This window comes from Sebastes fasciatus, chromosome 4, assembly GCF_043250625.1.
Source record: "Sebastes fasciatus isolate fSebFas1 chromosome 4, fSebFas1.pri, whole genome shotgun sequence".
NCBI classification, from domain to species: domain Eukaryota; kingdom Metazoa; phylum Chordata; class Actinopteri; order Perciformes; family Sebastidae; genus Sebastes; species Sebastes fasciatus.
This window is the reverse complement of record NC_133798.1, coordinates 27,352,054-27,379,279: the sequence shown is the minus strand read 5'-3', so window position 1 is coordinate 27,379,279 and position 27,226 is coordinate 27,352,054. Positions and strand designations below refer to the sequence as shown.

The following is a 27,226-nucleotide window of genomic DNA, read 5'->3' as shown; positions in this document are numbered from 1 at the left end:
CAATAAAATCTCACACAAGAAGAAGAAGATAAACGTGCATGCTTGTAGTGCGCGCGCCACCTACGGAGGCCGACGGAGACTCGCGTCACAGGGTGTCTCTCGCGAGCATCAACAAAGCTGAAGCAGCAGCTAGCTGTCAGCTAACGAAGCTAATACCGGAGCTAACCGGCGGAGCGTCTGTCCGGTGGAACATGAACTATCTTCCGTCTTCAGCCCGATGAGTTTACAGCCGGCGGGCAGCGGCTCACTGAGGACTTTTAGTACCGGAACGAGATGGAGGTGAAGACGATGGGTCGGTCCCCCCGAGAGGAGCTGGAGGACGGAGAGATCTGCGACGATGAGATCGAGGAGAGTGTTCCTCTGCGGCGGGGGGATGGTAGGAGGCCCGGCCGCGGCGCTCATCCACGGACACGGAAACCGCACCACAACCTGCTGCCACACAACATGAATCACCAGCCGCCGGACTTCCGTCTCCTGATGCCCTACAACCGGGGTCCTCACGGCCCGTTCCCACCGAGCCACCGGGACCGGCAGCAGCAGTGCGGGCCGAGCCTTCCCGACCGGCCTCCCAACGCCACCCCGCAGCCGCCTCCGCTGCTGCTGCCGCCGCCGGGGCTCCTCGGTCCACACGGCGAGCCGAATCCGAGGACGAGCTTCTGGGAGCGGAGCCACGGCACTCTGGGCCGGTTCAGGCACCGGGCCATGCCGAACGGGGGACGAGGAGGGTGGAACCGGGGCTGCCGGGGCGGTGGAGGTAACACCAGAGGTCCCCCCGGTCGGTACGGGCCCGGAGAGAGTCACGGTAACAAGAAAGACTCTCCCATGAGGAAACGTATCCTTTAATCCGGTCTCTAGTGGGACTACTGATTTAATCACACCACAGGCTGTCACACGACACAACCACTAATAATAACAATAATAATAATAATAATATTATTCATAATAATAATAATAATAATATTCATAATAATAATAATAATAATAATAATACAGGCTGTCACACAGCACAACCACAAATAATAATAATAATAATAATAATAAAACTAGTTAATGTGTGGGAGTGCTGACAGCTGAATTAATTGCTGAAAATATGGAACTGAATTGTAAAACTGTCAGAGTTGAAAGCTGAACTACATGATGAAATACGTTGGTAGAGAAGCAGGAAGCTGAACTGTCAAAGGTGAAAGTTTTGACTCGTTAGACAGAAAGTAGTTTTTGGGTGGGTAGTAGCAGTAGTGGTAGTAATGGCAGAATGAGCAGCAGTAGTAGTAGTAGTAATAGTAGTAGTAGTAGAGGCAGTAGGAACAGCAGCAGGAGTAGTAATAATAGTAGTAGTAGCAGCAGTAGTAATAGTTGTAGTAGTAGTAGTAATAGCAGAATAAGCAGTAGTAGTATTAGTAGAGGCAGTAGAACAACAGCAGGAGTGGTAGTAATAGTAGTAGCAGTAGTAGTAGTAGTAGTAGTGGTAGTAGTAGTAATAGCAGAATGAGCAGTAGTAGTATTAGTAGAGGCAGTAGAACAACAGCAGGAGTGGTAGTAATAGTAGTAGCAGTAGTAGTGGTAGTAGTAGTAATAGCAGAATGAGCAGTAGTAGTAGAAGAGGCAGTAGGTACAGCCGCAGGAGTTATAGTAGTTGTAGTAGTAGTAGTAGTAGTAGTAGAGGCAGTAGGAACAGCAGCAGTAGTATTAGTAATAGTAGTAGTAGCAGTAATAGTAGTAGAGGCAGTAGGAACAGCAGCAGTAGTATTAGTAGTAGTAGCAGCAGTAGTAGCAGTAGTAGCAGCAGTAGTACTAGTAAAGGCAGTAGGAACAGCAGTAGTAGTAGCAGGAGTAAAAAGTTATGCAAGACAGTAAATGTAAATCTGAACATTTAGAATGATACGACAGTGTAGTACATTCCCCTTAAGGCAGCTCAGCTGTTTATGCATTCCATGATATTTTTTACACTTGTCTTATAGTATATATATATATATATATATATATATATATATATATATATATTTATATATATATATTTATATATATATATATATATATTTATATATATATATATATATATATATATAGATATATATATATATATATCTATATATATATATATAGATATATATATATATATATCTATATATATATATATATATATTTATATATATATATATATATATATCTATATATATATATATATATATATATTTATATATATATATATATATATATATATATATATATATATATATATAGAGATATAGAGATATATATATATATATATATATATATATATATATTTATATATATATATATATATATATAGAGATATATATATATAGAGATATATATATATATATTTATTTATATATATATATATATATATATATTTATTTATATATATATATATATATATATATTTATATTACTGTATGGAGCCAGACTTCTGTTGCATCGCTATAGAAACAAGCACTGGCTATAATGGATGAAAAACGGATGAAATGGAACCACTGTATAATTCTGAAAAAGTATAAGCTGCTCAGTTTTATCAAGTTCTCTTTTATCAAATTGATTTTTAAATGTGTGAACAATCTCGTCCCAGCTGTGCTTTGTCCATATGTCACTAAAATAAATACCAATAGATAATAACCACTAGAAAATAAATACCAGTAGATAATAACCACTAGAAATGAAATACCAGTAGATAATAACCAGTAGGGGATCAACAGATGGTAACTGCAGAGTGGAACAGCACTAAACAACCTTCAGTCAGTCGTCTTTTATAGTAAAAGGAACGGAAATAAAAATACAACCTGACCCTGAAGACGTTTAATGAGAAGGTGAAACACTGAAACTAAACCAAACCTGTGATCACTGATTATTGATTGGGAACATACGTATGTAAATTGATTGTAATGTACGATGTTGTATTATGTGATTATCGAAAAAATTATCAACGCAGTTATTTTCGAATAGTATTTTTGCTTGGAATGCTCATCCCTACTAGCTGTACATTATCCCGCTTATTACACGGCTACTTACTGAAGAAATCAATAATTTGACACAGAAACGGTCCTCCAGAGTCCGACATCTGAACTGTGTCCATAGCAACGGTCTGTTATATGAAGCAACGGTCTGTCATACGTAGCAACGGTCTGTCATACGTAGCAACAGTCTGTTATAAAGAAATAACAGACTGTAGAATGCCGTGATTGACCAATCAGAATAGAGTATTCAACACAGCCGTGTAATACATATATATATTATATTCAATAGGACCACGTAGAGCTGAAATGATCAGTTGATTAATCGATAAAAAATTAATCTGCAACTATTTTGATAATTGATTAATAATTTCAGTCATTTTTTAAAATCCAAAACAAACCAAGCCACCATGTTCCAGCATCTGAAATGTGAATATTTGATGTTTGTCTCTGACAGTAGAGTAATGAGGCTCCAGAGGTTTTAATATTAATAACTCATGTAGAGTATTTAATGGATTACTGGACAGAAAATGAACCAGCGATCATTCTGATTATCGATGAATCGTTTAACCTGATAAACATTAATAAACGATCAATGATTGGATCAGTAGTTTCTTTAACGTGTGGCCTCAGAGAAGCAGATGGGGAGAAACCAGACCAGGAAACCACCTATCAGTGTTCCCAGACCAGAGACCAGTATGGACGAGTCCTTCGAGGACCTGCTGTCCAAGTATAAGCAGATTCAGCTAGAGCTGGAATGCATCCGCAAAGAGGAAACGATGGCTCTGGAGCCCACTAGAGACCACAGCCAAGACAACACCGCCAGTATTACAGAGACCAGACCAGTACCAGTACCAGTACCCGGACCAGTACCAGTACCAGTAGCAGCAGAGGATCTGACAGAGCTGGAGAAGGCGGAGGAGAAGAAAGTGTTCCAGGCGTTCAACATCAAACCTCTCCGTCAGAGACTTCCTCCTCCCGCCAGTCTGGAGGAGCTGAAGAAGAAGAGTGGTGAGCAGGAGAGAGGAGGCGCCGACGGTGAGTAAACAGGAAATCATACTCCATCCATCATCTTCCTCTTATGTGGGTCGCGGGGGCAGCAGTCTTAGCAGGGAATTCTAGACGTCTGGTTAAGAGGTTAAGAAACGTGTGTGAATTTATAATAATCCACAATTAAAACCCTGTACTTTATTCATTCATGGAGCTCTGCAAGTCACTGCATGTTCTACAACACTGTCCTGCACATATTTCAGAATAAAAGCCTCGTGTTGACAAATGAGGGAATTCTGTCAACAGAAACGCTTGAGGGCTTTTATTTTGGAATGACAGCAGGAAGTGTTGATTTAAAAATAAATCTTTACTTTTTCATGTCAGTGACTTATCCCACAGATACAGATGTTGAAACTAGTATTGTTGCTGGTATGATGGCAATATACAGTCAAAAGATCACTTTCACTGTCTGTTGCTGCTGTGAACTGCGCGGCTAGCAGTAAAAATAGGCGAGACCTCGAATCACTAGAAGAGACGCAGCCGCCACACGCTGCTGACATTCCCTGTATTGACACGCCGTAAGGCTGAGCCCAGCCACCCTACGAAGGAAACTCATTTCAGACGCTTGTATCCGCGATCTCATTCTTTTAGTCACTACCCAAAGCTCCCGATAGGTGAGGGTTGGAACGTAGATGGACCGGTGTTGTCCTCCACCAGGGTTGTCACTGTTTGTGATTTTCATGGACAGGATCTCAAGGCCCAATTGGGGGGTGGAGAGTGTCCGGTTTGGGGAACTCAGAATTGCGTCTCTGCTCTAACGGTCTGTTATACGTAGCAACGGTCTGTTATACGTAGCAACAGTCTGTTATACGTAGCAACGGTCTGTTATACGTAGCAACGGTCTGTTATACATAGCAACGTCTGTTATACATAGCAAAGGTCTGTTATACAGAAATTACAGACCGCAGAACGCCATGATTAACCAATCAGAATCAAGTATTCAACAACTCTGTGTAATAATAGTTAATATTGGATTTAGTTCAGTGAGCCATTCAAATTCATGACTGGAGAGAAACACGCAGTCACATGATGACCTGACGCCGCCAGCTTTGCCATCACTCGGGGACGGTGAGGATGAAGTAACAGCAGCTCATCTGTTTCCATAGTGACGAGTCAGGAACCAGTTTAGCACCAGCCCTCGATGCCCATCCCTTCTGATGATGGATTAATCAGATCTTTAGCTTCACTAATATTTGTTTTACCGAGTAGCTTTTCACGTACATGATGTAAAATAGAAGAAAAACTATTATATATTAATAATTATTCGTCCCCCTCTCTTATGACTCTTCTTAATCAGTGACACACACACCTTCATATAACCACCCTCAGTAACTCAGTAATATTGTTATATCTATTGTTTCTGTCCTTTCCTGTGTATTATGTCACTTCCTCCGTTTTGTGTACGGCACCAATAACAAAATAATATCACCTTTTAAAAAAAGTAAAGGAGGAGACAATACCACAAAAGTCAAGTGATCATAAATTTAAAATAGAAATATACAATAAAAATATATAAAAAATAAATGAAGGTGCGCTGTTGGAGCTGGTTTCACTTCCTGTGTGTTTCTCACCAGGTGATGAAGAAGAAGAAGAAGAAGAAGAAGAAACACAAGAAGGAGCAGAAACGGAACAAACTGCTGAAGAAGAGTCGCAGGACATGAAGAAGAAGAAAAAGAAGAAGAAGAAGAAGAAGACGACGCATCTGTGCAGCAGCGTCGAAGCCCCCGAAGAAGAGAAGACTGAACAGACAGAATCATCGGCCTCCAGCGAGGAGTCGCTCGTCTCTCCTGACAAGGTGAGAGATGTGAAGAAGTTTTCCCATCGGTTAATAAACTCGTGACAACACCGGTGTTACAGATTACACCGGACATTTTACCATAAAAGATGACGGTCAATATGTGCAGCGCGCTGACTGATCTTTAGGCCGCAGGTCATACTGGCCAACCTGGAGAGGAAGGATTTCTAAACTAAAGTGTGTGTGCGGGGGGGTTTCAGAGACTTTATTTCCTGCATTCTGGTGACTTTAAAAGAGTGAAAATAACAAAATGATGACTTCACTGCAACAGCATTTTTATGTTAAACTTTTGATTTTACCTTTAACTCCCAGGAAAGAAAACAGATTCACACAAGTTCACACCAGAGGGGCAAATTATTCTAACATAAACAAATATTCATCCGTTTTCATTTATTTTTGCTCCTGCTTAAGTATTTCTTTCTATTCGTTCTTTCCATTTCTCTCTCCTTCTAATAATAATAATGATAATAATATGAATCATTTTATTTGGTGGGGCCTTTCAGGACACCCAAGGACACCTTACAAAGATAAAATAATGCCGGAACAGATAAAACAGCCAGACACGATGAAAACACCAGCAGAGCGAACATAGCAAGAGACATTTAGGCAGAGACGTATGAGAGGGAAAGACACAGAATGATGAACACCACAGTGAATTGGCCAGTAAACAAAGCTAAACAACGGTGGGGGCGGCGAGTACCTAATGTAATCATTGTGTGCCTGACCACCGTGTAACACAGACTACCGCGACAAGCCTAGTGACCACTCCGTCCTCCGCACGCCGATTACCTCACTAACGTTATGGTTTCAGTCCCAGTGGCTGAATGCACAGTGACCTGCAGCCTCTTAAGACTAGCTAATTCTAATAGTAATCATCTACCACAGAATGAATGCAGCTCTACAGTCTGTATGTGTTGCTGCATCGCCCTGAAGGGGTTTATTTCACAACAATGACCAGCTAGCTGTACATTATCCCACTTATTACACAGCTACTTACTGAAGAAATCAATATTTTGACACAAACGGTCCTCCAGAGTCCGACATCAGAACTATTACTAAGTAATTGACCAATCAGAATGGATGCTAGCTCTACAATGTGTCTGTGTTTACAGCCGTTGGTGAAGGTGAAGGTGGAGGAGGAGGAGCTGTCGGAGCTACAGCTGCGCCTCCTGGCGCTGCAGTCGGCCAGTAAGAAGTGGCAGCAGAAGGAGCAGCAGGTGATGAAGAAGAGCAAAGACCGGATCACTAAAGCGGTCCAGGAGAAGAGCTCCGTCTCCGGAGCTACTCCACCCAGCAGGCAGAGAGTCACCACCAGGTCTGCCTCCGTCGCTGCCGCCGCCGCCGCTGCTGCAGAGAGGAACAGAATGGGGTCCAGACTTCTGGACAGGAACCGAGACAGAACCAAGACCGTGCCCAGACCAGAGGACAGAGACAGAGAGAGGCCCAAAGCCAGTCCTAAACCTGGTCCCAAAGCTCCACTGGAGAGAGGCCGAGGTCCAGGGAAAGGTCACCTGGCCAAGAAGATGATCAGCCCAGGTGAGAAGGGTCAGTACCTGGTACCACCTGCATTCATATGAGCACACCTGGTACTGTTAATAATACAGTACATCACAGGGCTTTTATTATTCTCCTAAAGATACTTTATTATCAAAATATGTATCATTAAAATAGATTATTATCAAAATATTTATTAAAATGGTTTATTACCAAAATATTTATTTTAAAAATACTTTTATCAAAATATTTATTTTAAAAATACTTTTATCAAAATATTTATTATTGAAATAGTTTATTATCATGAGATTTATTATACAAACAGTTTATTATCAAAGGAGTTATTATACAAATAGTTTATTATTAAAATAGATTATTATCAAAATATTACAATTTCAGCTGCTTGCTTTTTAAAGTTTCATGTTGTAACACAATAATCTTTAATCCTGCCCACAGACTGCAGCTCAGTATGGAGACTGGAAGCATTAATTGTATAATAATAATAAAAATAATGATGATGTGTGACAGGCTCGGCGGCGAAGCAGGTGTTCAGAAAGCAGCAGCTGAGGACGTGGAAGCTGCAGCAGCAGAGGGAGCAGGAGGAGAAACGGCGACAGGAAGAGGAGGAACGACGCAAACGAGAAGACGAGATCCGACGGATCCGGGATCTGTCCAATCAGGACGAGCAGTACAACCGCTTCATGAAGCTGGTGGGAGGAAAGACAAGGACGCGCAGTAACGTAAGACTCTTGTTATCGGTTCATCTAGACTAGAGCTAGAGGTTACAGCTGATAATGCCATCATCGTGGAAGCGTAGCACCCACCCTCCGGTTTCCCCCCCTCCCCAGGTTAACACTGTTAGCACCATTAGCGGCAATTAGAGACAATAAAAATGCTCCTGTTAATTATCGACGAGAACGGGATATGAAAATGATGTGTGTTATCAGCTGCTCACAACCACAGAAGAAGATTGACAGGATGTGTTAGGAACACCACATAAGAGGAGTGACAGGATGTGTGTTAGGAACACCACAGAAGAAGAGTGACAGATGGTGTTGTTTGTGTTCTTCAGACCAGGGATGGAGAACACAGGAAGTCTGCAGGTAAACCGGGACTGGACGCTTCGGGGAACCTCTACCAGTATGACAACTACGACGAGGTGGACATGGACACAGACAGTGAAACCGGATCACCAGGTGAGACACCACGGAGACCCCACCTGACCCTACACCTCTTCAACATCCTCTTCACCACTCACTTCCTCAGACGTGTCCTGACTTCCTGTTTACATAATAAGGTATAAATAAAGTTGTCCTATTTGTTTCAGTGGCGTCTTCGACACACAACCAGCTGACCGGAGACGACCCTGCAGGTTTCCCTCAGCCGTCTCCGTACGCCCCTGACTGTCCTCCATTTGGACCGGTACGCTCCTCCTCTCCATCTTTAAATGACCCAACCAATTATCAGATGGATGAAGTGATGTAACGTCGTCTCCTTTCTGTCTGTCTCAGGATGTCTCTCAGCCCTTCCTGTCCCCCATACTGTCTGGTGTCCCCCCTCCACCTCCACCTCTCCCCCCTCCACCAGAGGAGCTGGAGCCTCCTCCCAAACCTCCCTTCGCTGATGAGGCGGAGGAGGAGGAGATGCTGCTCAGGGAGACCTGTCTGATGTCTATGGCCAACAAGAGGGTGACGTCCTCAGAGGTGGGTGTTGCTGCTGGTGGTGGTACTGGTGCTGGTACTCCATCTACTGAACTGATGAAAATTAATATTCCACCAATATTCTAGTAATATTAATAATATCATGCCGTGATTAACGCCCCATGACGTATACCTCCTACCACTACGCCCTCCTCTTCCAGCAGCAGTCATTTTGCTCCGTGGTGTTCAACCCTCGCTGTCACCAAACTGAGTACTGTTACACGGTACATTTATACTAGAAAGGTATCGGTATACCCTACAATTAAAAACGGTAAAACAACCCATTTTTTTATTACCAATACTTTAAGATTGAGCCGTGAGTTGCGTCGATGTGCTACTGAGGGGCCGTGTGTGTGCGCAGCTCTCTGCTTTAGAGGACACTATCAGGATTGGGTTTTACAAAATAAAAGTCTTATTAAACGCTGTTTAATAAGTGACATCAGAATCATAAATACTTTATTGATCCCTGGAGGAAAATTACAGTTGTTCCATTTTAGAATAAAAATTTATAAAAACATAGATAAGTTATAAGAAAAATAGAAATAAGAATAAAGATGAAATGTAAATATGTGTTCATTATCAAAAATAAATGCAAATATAAAATCAACTATCAAAAAAATAACATAAACTGAAGTTTAGGGGACATCAGATTACTGTATACATTTAATTTTTTTTAATGAATTAATTTTTAAATTTAAACATTTTTAATAGATAAAAAAATAATGTTAAGGTCCGTATTCTGTCATCTATTATTCCATTTCTTTTCCTGATAGATTTTTACCGTGGTATCGTATCAGTATCCAGATATTTAGGCAGCGTATCATATCGAAGTCAGAATTTTGGCATCGTGACGACACTAGAACTGACTTCTTCTATCTTTTATTTCTACGATGATGCACGAGAACAGACTCTGTAACCAGACAAGCCTTTAATCAGTGAGGATGTGTTCCCTCTCTCTGTCTCTGCAGGAGAAGAGCTCCAGCGGTCCTCCGTCTCCAAGCTGTCAGCCATCTGCAGGCCTTCAGCAGCCAATCAGAGGGAACCTGAGCACCGTCAGTCTGAACACTGTCACTCAGTCACGAAGCAACAAATTTACCAGAGGCCACCACCCTGCCAGAGCTCCACTGGTGGTGAGAACTAATCACGATAACATTCAGAACACTGATGATGATGATGGTGACTGGATAACAGCAGCTCCAGGATCAGTAGCTTCACCTCTGTGTGTTTCCTTCCAGCTGCCCCGACACAAATCAGTGGTGGTTTCTCTCTACGACTCTGACGACTCCGACGACAGCGACTCCAACATGGACGCCTGCAGCTCCACACAGGGGCCGTTTGGAGGGCTGGAGTTCATGATCAAAGAGGCCCGGAGGACTGTGGAGGTGAGTCCACCTCACACACCTGAGACAGACACAGACCGTAGACACACCTGACACAGACCTGAGACAGACACAGACCTGGCACCACCTGAGGCAGATACTGAGTTGTGACAGTCTATCCTGTGTGATGACTAATGGATGACCTCACTTTCCAGGCGGCGAAGCCTAAAGCAGCGTTCAGTTCCGAGAAGGAGAACAACCCGGTCCGGACTCCAGAGGCTCTACCTGAAGCCAAGAGAGCCGAGTACCGAATGCTCAAAGAGGAGATCGCCAGGTAAACACTACACAACACCACAGAGACACAGTCTCATGTTACTATGGAGACAGAGACACAGTCCCATGTTGCTATGGAGACTGTAAACCATGTGTCCTCCTGCAGCAGGGAGAAGCAGAAGATGATGAAGGATCACAGTCCTGGTCCTCGGAGCACCGTGTCTCCTGCTGTCCGAGAGACTGAAGCAGAGCAGAGACTCAACAGACACAGGTGAGACCTACAGGGACTCAACAGACACAGGTGAGACCTGCAGGGACTCAACAGACACAGGTGAGACCTGCAGGGACTCAACAGACACAAGGGGAGACCTGCAGCAGACGGTGCACAGCTGGTCCACTATAGACAGGGCCTCATTCACTGAGCATTCATCTAGATCACAAGTGGACACAGAACTAAATGTCGGAGAGCTGCTGCAGCATGGTGGTTCAGAGGACACAGTGAGTAAATGTCCCTCTGTCTCCCGATGTGCCTCAGGGAGCTGCTGCAGAGAGACGAGACCATCCTGAGACATCTGCTCCAACAGGAGCTGAAGAAGACAGAGTCTCTGAAGGCTGCTGAGGCCAAAGTGTCCAGACTGAAGGAGCAGCTGCAGGCGTCGGAGAAGATCGTCACCGCCAACAGGACGTTGCTGAAGAAGCTACAGGAGCAGGTGGGACCATCAGGACAACACTGTTTAATTTAGTTTAATACACAGCTTTGAACAGATAGACAATAATGGTCCTCCATCGTAGGAGCACCTGGGGATCAAACCACCGACCTTCTGATTGGTGGACGACCTGCTCTACCCTCTGAGCCACAGTCGCCCAAATAATAATAAAATCTATAGATAAATGTAATCTTTACTCAACAATTAACAGATATTATCTATATATAAATCTCCTCTTTAATCCACTGGTGTCACTCAGCGCTTCATCAATCTCAACAGTCCAATCAGTGAAAGGCTTCAGTGTGTATCATAATTATCATTATTAGCATTAGCTACAGGCAGGTCTAGTTAAAACAACGTACACAAGAAACACAGAGAAATACACACTGGAAATAATAACAAAAAGAAAAAGTGAAAATCAAAGACAATTTGAAAAAAATAAAGAAAATATACAAAAGGAAATTATATTTTATGTTAAATTATGATGAAATTTCCCATGACTTTTCCCAGGGTGCATTGCTCCTCCACATTGATTACCTGTCTCATATTGAAGCCATTACACATGTTAATGAGGGACATGAAGCTGTTGTCTGTTAACCCACTGTTGCTTCCTGTTCCACCTGTGCAGGTGCATCGTGTAGAACATCGGGTGTCCATAAAGAAGAGTCTGTCGGTCCAGTTGGAGCGGGAGCTGACTCAGGCTCAGCTGGCTGCAGGCCGAACATTTAAACGTAGAGCTGACTCCAACCAGACTCTGGTGAGAAAACCACTGATTTTAGCGTTGTACAGATAGTGAAGACGGAGGAGGAGAGATGAAGTCATGAACATCTGTTATGAAGTCTCAAATGTGGTGTCGTGTCCAACCAACCGTCTAAATCACAAAGAGAACAGCAACAAGAAAATCACTTTTAGAACCTGAACCACTGAAGTTTATCATAGATGAATGACTGAGACAAATAATCAGTTATGAAAATAGTTCATGTTGATTGACTAATCAATGAATGAATAATGTTTCAGTTTTAACCCAGTTAGTAAGTGTCCAGCTAATCATAATAACCGTTTGTTTTACGTCTGTAACAGTACTCTACTAGAGAACCAGTCATCATAAGTTAGGAGGCACTGCATCTACTTTCATGCATTATGTATTAATATGTATTTATATTTTTTAGCTCATAACATACATTACATGTGTTTGGTACTGTTGTCCTCTCAGCCCAGTAAGCTGCAGCGGTTGGGCGGAGCTCCTCACATGTCGGACCGTCACTTTGCAGAGCTGATCGCTCAGAAGCAGCAGCTGCAGCAGCTGGAGTCGGAGTACGCTCTGAAGATCCAGAAGCTGAAGGAGACCCAGGCGCTGCGTAACAGAACCCCGTTAGAGCTGCCCACGGAGCCCCCACTACTAGCCTCCACCCCTCCTGAGCCTCAGAGCCAGAACCCGCCTCCCTCCCCCCACTTCCCTATACCACAACCCTCCCTGCACGACCTCACCCAGGACAAGCTCACCCTGGACAGCGAGGACGTCCCCGAGGCCGACGACCACGAATCAGAATCGGTGCCTGCGCCCGCCACAGGAGCCCGCCGGAACTCCCTCCGTCAGTCCAGCAGCTCGTTCACCAAACCCCACCTGGAGCAGCTGAGCTCCACCCCGTCTAAAGACGGCAGCACCAAACCTGCCAAGACCTCCGCCAGCTGCAAGCTTCCTGCACAGATGTTTGCAGGGCTGGACCTGGAGGCTCTGAAGCTGAGGTACCAGCAGCAGGCCCGGCTCGGAGAGCTGCTGCAGAGGGAGCTGCAGACGGTGGGGGAGCAGGTCCACAGCCCCTCCGCTGGACAGGTGACCAGCGCACCTTTTACACACTTTATCTCCTTAAAGAGTTCCTTAGATCTGGCAGAATATGAGCAGGTCTGGAAAAGTGTTAACAAGGCCTGAGAAGGTTTTAAAGGACCAGTGTGTAACAGTTAGGGGGATCCATTAGAAGAAATGTAATATGTAAGATAATTCACAGCGGGGGTCGGGGTTTATTTCACGGCAATGACCCGCTAGCTGTACATTATCCCGCTTATTACACAGCTACTTACTGAAGAATCAATAATTTGACACAAAATCTCCAGAGTCCGACATCAGAACCGCGCCCATAGCAACAGTCTGTTATACGTAGCGACAGTCTGTTATACGTAGCGGCGGTCTGTTATACGTATCGACGGTTCGTTATACGGAGCGATGGTCCGTTATACGTAGCGCCTGTCCGTTATACGTAGCGACGGTCTGTTATAAAGAAATACCAGACCGTAGAACGCTGTGGTTGACCAATCAAAATCAAGTATTCAACACGTATAATAATATATAACACTCATTTTGTGAGTTCTTTTGCACTCTGCGGCTCACGTTATCTCTAGTCCGGTGAGGGGAGGGGTACTCAGCTGGTTGCAATCTGCAACCACTCCATGAGATGTCACCAAATCCTACAGACTGTTCCTTTAAGAAGTGGTTAAAACATAACGCAGCTGATATTAGTTTAGTCAGACAGAAGGCTCCTGTTATAACACCATCAACATCAGACTGTAGTTTCTGTTTGAAACTCTTCATGTTCATGATCGTGTGTCATCATGATGTCACTGTCTCTGTGCAGGCGGTCTCAGTGGAGGTGGACACAGCCACAAGCCAATCGGAGAGCTCCGAGCCTAAGCCTTTTCCCTTAGAACCCTATCACAGTCCTCTGCTGGTCTTCAGGTCCTACAGGTACAGTCATTTTATTAATGCATTAGTTAACATGTACTATCTAGTTGTTCTATATGTTGACATGTTGTATATTGTGTGTGTGTCAGGTTCAGTCCGTATTACCGGACCAAGGAGAAGTTATCACTGAGCTCCGTCACATACAGCAACACCATCGAACCTAGAAAGACTTTCTGTCGCTTTGACCTCACAGGAACCTGCAACGATGACGACTGCAGATGGTCAGAACATCTCTTTATTATTATTAGTAGTAGTAGTAGTATTCCAACAATGGCATCGAATTGAATCGTGGATTTGGAGAATCATGACACCCCTAGTAATTATTATTAATAATAATAATAATAATAATAATAATAATGTATTATTATTATTAATAATAATAATAATAATAATAATAATATATTATTGTTGTTGTTATTATTCTTATTCTTCTTATTATTATTATTATTATTATTATTATGATGATGATGTCCTTGATGGTGTGGTATGTGGTATATGTGGTCCCTCTGCACTGCAGGCAGCATATGAGGAACTGCACTCTGACTGGAAACCAGCTGTTCCAGGACATCCTGTCCTACAACCTGTCTCTGATCAGCTGCTCTGAGGTCAGCTTGGACGAGGACATCAGCGTCTCCACAGGTCGGCCTCACAGTCACATGTTGTTCACACACACACACACACACACACACACACACAACAGTGTCTTCTGAGCCAGTCATTCATGTATGTCTGTGTTCTTGTAGAGAAGTACATGAAGAAGCTGTTTGGCACCAACAAAGACCGGATGGGCGTCGACCAGAAGGCCGTCCTCCTCGTCAGCAAAGTGAACGAAAGCAAACGACACGGTGAGGGAACTTTTCTTTAGTATAATCATCATCATCATCATCATCATCATCATCATGAGAGAAACTGTCCTCTGACCTGTCCGTCCTCCTTCAGTCCCTCCATACACTACATGTAAAGACACGAGGACATGGAGGCCGAAGCCGTCGGCACAGAGCAGCTTCAGCCCGAAGGACGACAGCGAGGACGAGTCAGCGGGAGGAAACCTGGCGGTGGGGAGACACGGTGAGACAACGAGACGTTTACTGAATAAAGTCACACTAATGAATGTGAAGACAGCCGTAGAAATATAATATTATTTTAGAGATCTTCATCACAGATCACTTTTTAAAACAACAAACAATCTGGTCTTCACCCTTCTACATCACTGGGGACATTTTAGGCTTTTTCATTTTTTATTCTTTGATCATTTTATCTGTGTTAATAAATATATACTAGAGGTGGGAAAAAAAATAGATTCACCTATGTGTTGCAATTTTTGATTGCAGATTTTGAAATAGATTTTTTTAATACCAGAATCGATATATTTGCTTCATCTGAGTCTATGTGGAGGTAGAAGTACTGACATTTATGTTAAATGCATTCAAACGGCCCCGATGGAGCTGACCATGGATGTATAAAGAGTACTTGACATACATTCTGGAAATGCTGTGAGTTTATTTTATAGTTAGTTGACCCTCAGCTATAATGAGTTTATAATAAACTGTGGAGCCAACATACACTCAGACCCCGAAGGACTAAATGTCTCATTGAAACCATTAAAACCAGCATGTTTGATCCCATTACAGCATCAATCATTCATTCTATTATAAGGATTTCATCTGGAGTCCTGCTTCAACACTGGATTTTTACTGTTTTACACCACATTGAGTCGTTCTCTCACGTTTGGGGCAGATACCTGCTGTTCTCCTGGTGTCCTCTAGGGGGCATCACTGCATCTAAATCAATGTTGGTGCTAATCACGGACACATCCCAGACTGTTGTTCTCCTGGTAGTTATTATACAGAGAAAAAAATTCATAAGAAACAGCAGTGGCATCATGTCGACAAACGGTCATTTAAAGGGTTAAAGTTGTTAAAATAAATAAATTAATATTGGAATATTTTTATGATCCGGACTGAAATTGGTTAAAAGACTAAAGACGAAAAATTCTGAAGTATTTACATGTTGCATGTTGATTTTGTACTCAGTTTGAGAGTCTCAGTTTCCTCATTAATTTCTGTTAATCTAATCTGATAATAGATATTATCTCCTGAACTCTGAGAGGAAAAGGTACTTTCACAGTTAGCACAGTATTTAACGTATATTTAGTGTTCTTTTGGTCTCAGAGTTGTATTCATGTACCCTGTGTTTTATGTGACGGTCTGTCTCTTTTTTCCAGACGGTGTCTCGCGGATCTGCCTGTCTGCTCTGGACGTCTGCGTCACATCGGAGGACAAACGTTATTTTATAAGTGAGACGGACGACATATCAAACCTGGAGACCAGCGTCCTGGAGAGTCCCCGAGACGCCCAACTGTGGATCAAGTTAGCCTTCAAGTACCTCAATCAGAAGGAGACGTGAGTCACAACCCATCAGCTGATTGATGCTCGGTTCTCAGTTCATGTTCCTGTCTGTAGGTCTGTTCTCTACTAGTTTAACATGAGAACCTCACGTTCCTGTCTGTACGTGTGACCTCTACTAGTTTAACATGAGAACCTCATGTTCCTGTTCCTAGATCTATTTCTACTAGAGGAGAACATCAGGTTTATGTCTGTAGGTCTGTTCTCTACTAGTTTAACATGAGAACCTCATGTTCCTGTTGCTAGGTCTGTTCTCTACTTGTTTAAGATGAGAACCTCACGTTCCTGTTGCTAGGTCTGTTCTCTACTAGTTTAACATGAGAACCTCACGTTCCTGTTGCTAGGTCTGTTCTCTACTTGTTTAAGATGAGAACCTCATGTTCCTGTCTGTAGGTCTGTTCTCTACTAGTTTAACATGAGAACCTCACGTTCCTGTCTGTACGTGTGACCTCTACTAGTTTAACATGAGAACCTCATGTTCCTGTTCCTAGGTCTATTTCTACTAGAGGAGAACATCAGGTTTATGCCTGTAGGTCTGTTCTCTACTTGTTTAAGATGAGAACCTCATGTTCATGTCTGTAGGTCTGTTCTCCACTAGTTCAAGATGAGAACCTTATGTTCCTGTCTGTAGGTCTGAGAACCTCATGTTCCTGTCTGAGAACCTCATGTTCCTGTCTGAGAACCTCATGCTCCTGTCTGAGAACCTTATGTTCCTGTCTGTAGGTCTGCAGCAGAGTGTTTGGAAGCAGCCCTGAACACGCTGTCTCGTGCTCTGGAGAGTAACTGTGAGAACCCGGAGGTGTGGAATCACTACCTGTCCCTGTTCTCCAGGCGAGGCAGCCGGGCGGAGGTCCAGGAGATGTGTGAGATGGCGGTGGAGCACGCGCCCGACTACCAAGTGTGGTGGAACGTAAGAAAGATCCTGATCCTTACATAGAACGTCCACAGGGTCCGGCTGGTTCTTGATATAGTTCAGGTGTTCTACTGACGTCTGCAGCAGAACGTTTGACCTGAATATTTATTACGGCTGTCAGAGTTAACGTGATAATAACGCGTTAACATAAATTTGTTTTAACGCCACTAATTTCTTTAACACATTAACACAAATTGTGATTTTTAGGTTGTAGCAGCTCAGTTGTAAAGCTAGAGTGAAGATACTGGTTGTTGTGAAATAAACCCATTCAGACAGATATATATATATATATTTATGTGTTTTCTGTGTTTTTAGTATTTGCAGCTGGAGAGCTCGTTCGAGGGTAAAGACTACGTATGTGATCGTCTGCTGCAGTTCCTCGTCTCTGAGGCGTCTCCTGGCGTCTCTGACAGACTGTCCTTCCAGCTGATGGAGGCTCTGCTCTACAGAGTCCACCTCAACCTGTTCACCGGCCGCATGGAGAGCGCGCTGGCCATCCTACAGGTGACGCATCATATGACCCCGTGTACCTGTAGCTGGGAGTCCTCACTCTGCTCTGATGAAGCCTTCTCTGGAGCAGGGCTTTAGATCTAGTCCTAGTCTTAAGACTAAAATGCTGATTAGTTTTAGTCGCATTAAGTCATTTTATCCTTCATAGTTTTAGTCACAGAAAAGTCATATTTAGTTATTATTGTTTTTCGTCAACGATTCTGCATGTTTGATATCGTCACCGTGTTTAATGACGTCGGTGCCGTCTCGCCATCGTCTTAGTCATGGGAAAAAAAGGTGGTTGAGGAACATATGTGGTCCTAGTTTTGGTTAAATGAACGCTGGTTGTGTGTCGCGGTGATGGTCAGGACCAACATAAAGACTTTGTCTGCAGAACGCCTTGAAATCGGCCCACGACCGGAGCATTGCCGAGCACCTGACGGCCAGCGACCGGGCGCTGCTGTGGCTCTCCTTCATCCACCTGACGGAGTTCGACCGGCTGCCGACTGGCCTGTCGGACCCGGCCGAGTCCGGTCCGTCCAGACTGGTCAGCAGGGAGTCCTTCCTGCTGCCCTGGAGGACGCCGCAGGACGTCAGCACGCCGCTCCACATCCTCATCGCACTCTTCCAAGGTACACAGAGGAACCTGACGAAGCGTGGCGTGCATCATGAATTCTGTCGGCTCTCGTTGTTGATGTTGTTTCTCTCTCAGACGCCATCCATCAGTGCAGCGATGAGTCTCTGTCTCCCAGCCAGAGGACGCTGGCCTGCCTTCCCCTGCACACCAACCTCATCTTCCTCAACCAGCTGCTGGACAGGTCAGTAATCATCATCTTTATAACAGTGTATTCATATGTTGTTCAAATGAACCAGTACCAGCGTCATGACAGATCATCCAACATCAGTTTATCAGTTATTATTATCACTTCTAACAAATACAACTACACAAACTCCTCTTTACTACCCAAAATGCAGTTTGGGAGCTATATTCAGGTTGAGTGTAAACGTGAAGTATTTTATTTTCCAGACTGTTTGTGTCAGTGATCCATGTGCTAGTATTCCAGTTACACTCAGTACACCGCATCACAACCTATTCATAATAAATATTATTATTGTTCTCATTATTTTCATTATTAATATTGTTTATTGTTATTATTATTACTATTATTATTATTATATATTTATTTCGGAAGCTGACTGAAGTAAACTGTGCAGCCTGTTGGATTTGTTATTATTATTAATAGTATTGTTGTTGTTATTATTAATATTATTATTCTTGTTGTCGTGGTGTCCCTGCAGGTTGGACGAGGGCGTGGCTCTGTGTGAGTCTCTGCTGGCGGTTTGTCCCGAGTCGTGCCTTCTGAGAGACGCTCTGGCCGACCTCCACATCAGGAAGGGGAACCCAGACCAGGCGGTGAGCATGTGGCTTCACGCTCTGGCCGAGTGTCCCAACAACGCCGAGGTCTTCTATCACTCCTGCAACTTCCTCATGGCTCAGGTGAGCGATCCACACCTGTGGCTTGATTCTTGATTCTGTCAGAGGACATGAAACCTAACGGAGTTGTGTGAATGTCGTCCAACAGGAGCAGTCGAGCGCCATCGCTCCCCTGTTTCGAGGGTTCGTCCTGTCGCTGTGTGAGGACGAGCAGAGTCAGAGGAAGCCGTTGGACGTCCTGCGGTGCGTTGGGTTCAGCTCAGTCTTAAACATGTTTATTAGGGTCTGTGTCCGTAAAGCCTTGTTTTCTTAGCGCCAGCGTCTTTTTTCAAGTGTTCCCAACGAGGAGAGAGCGTACGAGGAGAGAGCGTACGAGGAGAGAGCCTACGAAGAGAGAGCGTACGAGGAACAACGTGTTTGTTCTGAGCGGGGAAAATCTCTTTGCTGGTGACGTCACGGTAGAAAATGGAGGAGAAGCTTGTTGTGGCTGTCTGTCTGTCCTGAGCTTTACATGTCAGACAGACGCCATCATAACAAAGATATAAAGCCTCCTCCAGTGTATTTTGACATTTCTATGATATTTCATATTTATTTGAGTCATTTCCAGACTAAGTTGATCAGCTTCACTGTTTGACAAAAATTTTTTTGACAAATAACTTAATTTTGTGCTCAAAGTTTAAAAAAAAAAAAGAAGCTTGTTTTTAAAATATGAATATGATACCTGGCTATAGTAGAAGCTGCAGGTCAAAGATCATCCTCCAAGCTGCAGGTCACTCATGATCGTTTGAGTCTGAGCAGTAAACTGATAAATGTGAGGGCAGCTCAGCCAGCCGGACACTGAATGCTGTTGGTGAGTGTTGCGCTTTATTGACGTACGTGTTGTCTCCACCGGATCGTCCTCCTGTCTGTACGGCGGTCGGACTGAGCGGTGACGAGCTCAGAGTATGAGGCCACGCCTCCTCCGGTTGGTGCTCACGCTGAGAAAACAATGGCAAACAAAGAGGTGATAAAAAGTAAAAGGCCAGCGGTTCGACTAGTGATGTGTTCTGCATTATTATGTTGTGTAAATGCTGGGACGTTCTGCAGAGGGCGCTCTGTGGACGCAGGCCGTTACAGTTTATTGTCTCTCTGCAGACACGTTCTGGGTTTCCCATGCGAGGAGCTGCTCAGAGGTCCAATCATCAAGGAGCTCCAGGAGCAGCTGAGCCAGCAGATGGCCTACCTCCATCTCATCCACTGGTGGGTCTCCACCTCTCGCACAACCTGATGAGGTGGAGGTTGTGTAAATACATGGTCTAGATGTATAAGTACATGGTCTAGATCTATAAATACATGGTCTAGATCTATAAATACATGGTCTAGATCTATAAATACATGGTTTAGATATATAAATACATGGTCTAGATGTATAAGTACATGGTCTAGATCTATAAATACATGGTCTAGATCTATAAATACATGGTCTAGATCTATAAATACATGGTTTAGATATATAAATACATGGTCTAGATGTATAAGTACATGGTCTAGATATATAAATACATGGTCTAGATATATAAGTACATGGTCTAGATGTATAAGTACATGGTTTAGATATATAAATACATGGTCTAGATATATAAGTACATGGTCTAGATGTATAAGTACATGGTTTAGATATATAAATACATGGTCTAGATATATAAATACATGGTCTAGATATATAAATGCATGTTCTAGATATATATAAATGCATGTTGTAGATTTATAAATACATATGCTAGATATATAAATACATGTTCTATATATATATATTTTATATTTATTCTGATGTATTGAATCAGTGTTATTGTTGTTGCAGTCGCTGGCAGTGGCTGCACGGCTCTGTGGACGATACGGTGGACGCCTTCGAGAGAGCGCTGGGGACAATCATAAAACTGGACGAGCTCCACAAACTCTGGATGGAGTGAGTGTCCACTGTGTCTCTATTTACCTGGTGTCCACTGTGTCTCTGTCTCTGGTTACCTGGTGTCCACTGTGTCTCTGTCTCTAGTTACCTGGTGTCCACTGTGTCTCTGTCTCTATTTACCTGGTGTCCACTGTGTCTCTGTCTCTAGTTACCTGGTGTCCACTGTGTCTCTGTCTCTATTTACCTGGTGTCCACTGTGTCTCTGTCTCTAGTTACCTGGTGTTCAGCAGCAGTCAGCAGGCCCAACGTTCATCCAAACGGTTCTCAGATCTGGTCCAACGCTGTCTGAGCACCGTCCCGTCTCGATTGGAGGTTCCCTTCAACCCATCAGAGTTCTGGAGCTGCTACACCTTCCACAACAAGGTGAGACCTACCTACCTGTCTGTCTCTGTCTCTCTGTCTGTCTGTCTGTCTCTCTGTCTGTCTCTGTCTCTCTCTGTCTGTCTCACCGGTTAAAAATGGGAATGCTTTGTGCTGATTGGCTCTGCAGGTGGTGACTCTGTACTTGAGCTGTCTGCCGCTGTCCCAGCATGCACTGGTCCTGGAGAGACTGAGATACGCCATGCCCAACAACACTGAGCTGGGCCTGAGGTACACTCACAAACCATCATCATCAATTAGCAGTGATGAAGGCCGACTGTTGCGTCGCCTCACGTCTCCTTCGTCTCGGTCGCCAAATTGCACTCGAACACACTTCAAAGACGATAGCCGACGGCCAGTTAGCACGAACATTCTGAGAGGAAATAATTCTCCACGCCAGCAGGCGGCGGTAGTCTGTATTCATCATTCACAAAGGGAAACAGGAAGAGCGAGGACGGCGGATATACAAGCCGTTGTTATGATGCGTACATGAACCGTTTTCCCAGCACTCTCACTCACAACTTCGCTTCATTCCAGATGTTCATGTCGTTGTGAAAATATCCGTGTGTTCAACGATCAGATGAGATGAAGATGAAACATGAGAAGAGCCTTCTGTGTGTACTCTTGACTTCCCTTACCAAGTGTGCTACTAGTATACTTCTATTAAACTTAAAATAAGAGTATACTTCCAGTTTACTTTTTATGTACTTATCAGAGATATACTTAACAAAAGTATACTTAGCTCATACTGACAAGTATTCATAAAAGTCTAAGTATACTTGGCTTATACTTTTACTTAATCTTTCGATCAAGATATACTTAAGAAAAATATAATTTAGTATACTTGTCGTATAAAAACTAGTAGATAACTTTTATAAACTGTAAAGTGGGCCACAAGTATAAAACCAGTAAACTATCAGTACAATACTTACACTTAAATAGTTTACTATTCTTACACTTAAAGTACACTTAAAAGTATACTTTTATAAACTAAAAAGTGGGCCTTTTTAGTCCCAAGAAGTATTAAAGCAGTACAAGTATACTACTAGTACATTGATATTAGTATACTTACTGCATAAAGTATACTTATACTAATTTTACTTAAGTATACATTATAAAATAAACTTGTAAGTAAACTACTTTTTCGTGAGGGTTTACTCGTTGGCTTGCTTTCTTCGCTTCCGTTTCTCTTCTCGTGCTCTGATTGGTTGAAGCTGAACAGCCAATCAAGAGTGATTTCTCTCACTGACGAGCTCCGCCGGCGATTCAACATGCTGAATCGGCCGCAAAACCTCCGACACGGGCAGATTAGAGCCAACGGTGAGGACACACCGTAAAAACTAGACAGACGTTCACCGACGGGCCCAAACTGTCCGACGGACGACCGACGGCTTGGTGTGTCAGGACCTTTAGACCAGGATGAATCCAGCGGTGGTGCTGCTGCTGTTGTTGTTGCTGTTGTGTTTGTTGCTTCCTTAGTTGCCATGTTGCTCCACAGGTTGCTGCATCAGGAGTGGCAGGACGGAAATATTGAACACCTGAAGTTCCAGGTCCGGATGTTGAGCAGTCACGCGCCAAAGTGTCTGGTCTACTGGGAGATGTGAGTGACACAAACAGACAGAATGTACTGAACCATCAATATGTCTCTAGACCTGCTCTAGATTATATAGGACGGTCTGGACCTGCTCTAGATTGTAGAGGACGGTCCAGACCTGCTCTAGATTGTAGAGGACGGTCCAGACCTGCTCTAGATTGTAGAGGACGGTCCAGACCTGCTCTAGATTGTAGAGGACGGTCCAGACCTGCTCTAGATTGTAGAGGACGGTCCTATATGAAAGCGTGTTCAGATATCTTGTGTTATGATCTGACGTGTAAACATAGACTGACTGTAGACTGACATGTGTGTGCTGTGTCTCACAGAGCTTTAGCTGTGGAGAGGGAGCTCAAGGAGCCATCTGAGGTGAGTCAGTGATGGAGGGATGTGACCTTTTCCTGTAAAAAAAAAACATTTAAAAGTGAATGGAGTTTGGTTGTGAGCGTCAGCTGTTGATGATCATGTGACTGAATCTGATTTCTTCCCTACAGGCTTCATATAAAGTGTGGCGATTGAGTGACAGTTTCTTTGTTATTGTTTGTATATTCACAACCAAACCTCTGACGTGGTTTTAGTTTTTCGGTGTGAACTGACTCAATGCTCCGGCGTTTGGTGTTTCTTTCTTTCTCTCTTCCTCTCTTCCTCTTTTATGTCGCTGTATTTCTGTTGTAGGTTCGTCTACTGTATCAGCAGGCTCTTCACAACCTTCCACTGTGTGCTGCCCTGTGGAAACATGTAATTTACCCCTTCACTCTCTGTAACACCCATCACATGCACACACAGAACCGACCGTCCCTGACCCGTGGACACTCACTCACTTCCTGTGTCTCAGGTGGATCTACGTCTGTGTTTCCTCCGCAGTCTTTACTGCTGTAACCTGAACTGAATAGGCTGCAGCTGTAAAGAGAGGAACATGTTAATATCATGGCTACATTGGTGCCATGATGCTAAACACGTTCAAACCGTTTGATATTAAGCCAAACACCAGATCGAACCAGGATACCTGATTTCACCACCAGGTGTCTCACTGGACTCAGCAGCCGCTTGTCTGGAGACTGACAAGCTAGCTAGCTAACGCCTGTTCTCCTCCCGGTGAAGTAGTCTCTTAGCGGCGAGGAGTGAGGCAGAGAGACCGTGACCCAGCGCAGTCCGCTGTTGGGTTTATTTTCTGTAGCATGGTAGAATTAGCAAGGTAGCTAGCTAACTAGCCAGTCGCTAAATGAGTAAAACTTAATTGCAACTTAATGCTTCAGGCGTAGGAAAGCAACCAGTGACCAGCTGGTCACCTACAATCTAGGTGGCTAACGGCAGCGCTGTAAAGATAAATTGAGGGCGTATAAATCTTTGGATTCCAATAGTTAAATATCCTTCAGTAAAGTAAGTCAAATAAAGAGTTGTACAATATCGGCGAAGCGTTTCAGAGATGGAGAGAAACGGTTGCTAATAGCAGAAGACTAATTATTAGCAACATTTACTCTCCATCTCTGAAACGTTTCTCCGTTATTGTAGCTCGCTAGAGCCTCGAATCACAGTTTGTCATCTCAAATGTGTGATATCTGTATTCTGGCACCCAACAACACAGCAAGAGGACATTTTAGATGTGTAACTTTAGCCCACTGCTAGTGTTAGCCTCCAGTCTGTCCTTTGTTTAGCCTCCAGCTGACACCGTGACGTCATCATGACGTCGACACTAAAAGGGTCTATTGATTTGATATATTAGTAAAGAGAGGTGAAGTCCCGCCCCTTCCGGTGGACCCCATGGTGGTCACAGGAAGGGGCGGGACAACAGGTAGCAGCACAGTCAGGACAAAGTCACATCTGAGACACAGGAAGTGGAGGAGTGGATGAGTTCTTTGTTTACACCTCACCTGTATACACGCATGTTCACCTGCTGCCCCCCCATCCTCACCTCCTCTCTTCTCTCCCCCCCTCTCTGTCTCCGCCCCCCTCTTCCCTCTCCCCCTCATTGATCCCCCCCCCCCACCCTGTCCCTCCCATCCCATCTACCCCTGTCTACCTGTCCCCCCCACCCCATCTCTATCTACCCGCCCCCTGTCCCGTCTCTACCCCCACCCGTCCCATCTCTATCTACCTGTCCCCCTCACCCCCCACGTCTCTATCTACCCGTCTACCCCTGTCCTATCTTTATCTACCCACCCACCCCACATCCGTCTCTATCTACCCGTCCCCCCCGTCCCATCTCTATCCCCCCCGTCCCGTCTCTATCTACCCATCTCCCCCCCCTCACCCCGTCTACCTGTCCCCCCCACCCCCCCTCGTCCCGTCTCTGCAGCGCCTGCTGTTTGAAGCAGCTGAAGGAGGTGGATCGGAGCGCCTGAGGAAGCTGGTGGACAGGTGTGAGCAGGTGGGAGTGAGGCTGGTGGACAGGTGTGAGCAGGTGGGAGTGAGTCTCAGTGAGTCTCCAGAGCAGACAGACCGTCAGTGACACTCTTCATCATCATCATCATCATCATCAGTAGTAATAAACAGTAAACAGATATCAGCCGAGGTAAGACAGACAGACGGACAGATGGACGGACATCCTTCACACCTGATCCTGTCTGGAGCTGCTGATATGTCCCCATCATGTACGTAAGTATCGAGCTGCTGATTCATGTCCTCCCCACCCCCCCACCCTCACCCCACCCCTCCTGATTTCCTCCTGTAGTGATGCTGCAACATCATCTGCACGTTGTCTTTTCTTTTATTAAGACTTTTATTTTGTTAAAGTGATAAAAGCAGACAAACTGAGTATTTTCTATTTGGTCCGGTCCGGTCCGGTCTGAGAGACTCTGAGCCCCAGAAACTGATCCAGCTGCAGGACTCGCTGACGTGCGCTCATGTTTTTTTGTCCATATAATGATTAAAGAGTATTAAAGAGGACAGTGTTGTTGTTTACATGTTGGATTCACTGTTAATAAATGATTTTATAAAGAGAAAACGAACTGTCTCAATGTGTCCATTATGTCCTCAACTTAGTCCCCAAAGGGCAGGAATTGTCCAGGTGGACACCACCAGGTGACGGTCTCCACTGATAACATGAATTCTGTCTGAGTGTATACATTATATAATGCCTCAATAATAAACTATATATATTAAATAATGCCTCAATAATAAACTATATATACTATATAATGCCTCATAATAATAAACTATATATTATATAATGCCTCAATAATAAACTATATATTATAAAATGCCTCATAATAATAAACTATATATATTATATAATGCCTCAATAATAAACTATTAAATAATCCCTCATAATAATAAACTATATATTATAAAATGCCTCATAAAATTAAAACTATATATATTATATGATGCCTCATAATAATAAACTATATATATTATATAATGCCTCAATAATAAACTATATATTATATAATGCCTCAATAATATACTATATTATATGCCTCAATAATAAACTACATGTATATTATATAATGTCTCATAATAATAAACTATATATTATATAATGCCTCAATAATAATCAACTGTATATATTATATAATGCCTCAATAATAAACTATATATATATTATATAATGCCTGATAATAAACTATATATTATATAATGCCTCAATAATAAACTATATATATTATAAAATGCCTAAATAATAAACTATATATATTATATAATGCCTCATAATAATAAACTATATATATTATATAAGACCTCATAATAATAAACTAAATATATTATATATGAGCTAATAAAGATAAACTATATATATTATAAAATGCCTCAATAATAAACTCTATAATGCCTCATAATAATATACTATATATATTATATAATGCCTCAATAATAAACAATATATATATTATATAATGCCTCATAATAATAAACTGTATATATTCTATAATGCCTCAATGATAACTATATATATTATATAAGACCTCATAATGTACATGTATTATTGATTAGACTTGATCAAGTGGGGTCATGAGTCACATACAAGTCATCAGCATTTACATGAGACATGTTGCACAATCATGTCAAAGTGACAAACTTTAGTCAGGGTGCTAAATATTT

At 43.2% G+C, this 27,226-nt stretch overlaps 1 protein-coding gene and 1 long non-coding RNA gene across 5 annotated transcripts; both read left to right on the top strand.

The window, feature by feature from the left end:
• Positions 1 to 21: 21 nt before the first annotated feature.
• zfc3h1 (zinc finger C3H1-type containing) lies at positions 22 to 26,138 on the top strand. Of its 3 annotated transcripts, none has more exons than XM_074633291.1 (35): positions 22 to 832; positions 3,603 to 4,007; positions 5,603 to 5,814; positions 6,927 to 7,359; positions 7,837 to 8,048; positions 8,381 to 8,504; positions 8,636 to 8,730; positions 8,820 to 9,011; positions 9,977 to 10,138; positions 10,244 to 10,390; positions 10,543 to 10,661; positions 10,767 to 10,871; positions 11,136 to 11,310; positions 11,936 to 12,064; positions 12,521 to 13,141; positions 13,938 to 14,047; positions 14,134 to 14,265; positions 14,562 to 14,683; positions 14,788 to 14,889; positions 14,984 to 15,112; positions 16,269 to 16,446; positions 17,173 to 17,359; positions 17,678 to 17,866; positions 18,246 to 18,483; positions 18,564 to 18,669; positions 19,151 to 19,349; positions 19,435 to 19,529; positions 20,421 to 20,525; positions 21,127 to 21,231; positions 21,447 to 21,597; positions 21,725 to 21,825; positions 23,093 to 23,194; positions 23,515 to 23,554; positions 23,861 to 23,923; positions 25,482 to 26,138. In XM_074633291.1, the coding sequence occupies exons 1-35, from the start codon at positions 274 to 276 to the stop codon at positions 25,632 to 25,634; spliced, it is 6,297 nt and encodes a 2,098-aa protein (XP_074489392.1). In that variant the 5' UTR covers positions 22 to 273; the 3' UTR covers positions 25,635 to 26,138. The 3 variants fall into 3 exon arrangements, with proteins under 3 accessions (XP_074489392.1, XP_074489391.1, XP_074489390.1); XM_074633290.1 differs by having other exon boundaries at positions 5,594 to 5,814; positions 6,927 to 7,350; XM_074633289.1 differs by having other exon boundaries at positions 5,594 to 5,814.
• Positions 16,445 to 17,121, top strand: LOC141766423 (uncharacterized). 2 transcript variants are annotated; one of them, XR_012593628.1, is made up of 3 exons: positions 16,445 to 16,557; positions 16,816 to 16,893; positions 17,005 to 17,121. It is a non-coding gene; the product is annotated as an uncharacterized LOC141766423 (long non-coding RNA). The 2 variants fall into 2 exon arrangements; XR_012593629.1 differs by having other exon boundaries at positions 16,453 to 16,557; positions 16,816 to 16,842; positions 17,032 to 17,111.
• Positions 26,139 to 27,226: the final 1,088 nt, after the last annotated feature.

Coding starts and splice junctions, on each gene's coding strand:
- zfc3h1 (XM_074633289.1), top strand. CDS start 274: ATGGAGGTGAAGACGATGGGTCGGTCCCCCCGAGAGGAGCTGGAGGAC. Junction 9,012..9,976: donor AGAGGGTGACGTCCTCAGAG/GTGGGTGTTGCT, acceptor CTGTCTCTGCAG/GAGAAGAGCTCCAGCGGTCC. Junction 19,530..20,420: donor AAGCCGTTGGACGTCCTGCG/GTGCGTTGGGTT, acceptor GTCTCTCTGCAG/ACACGTTCTGGGTTTCCCAT.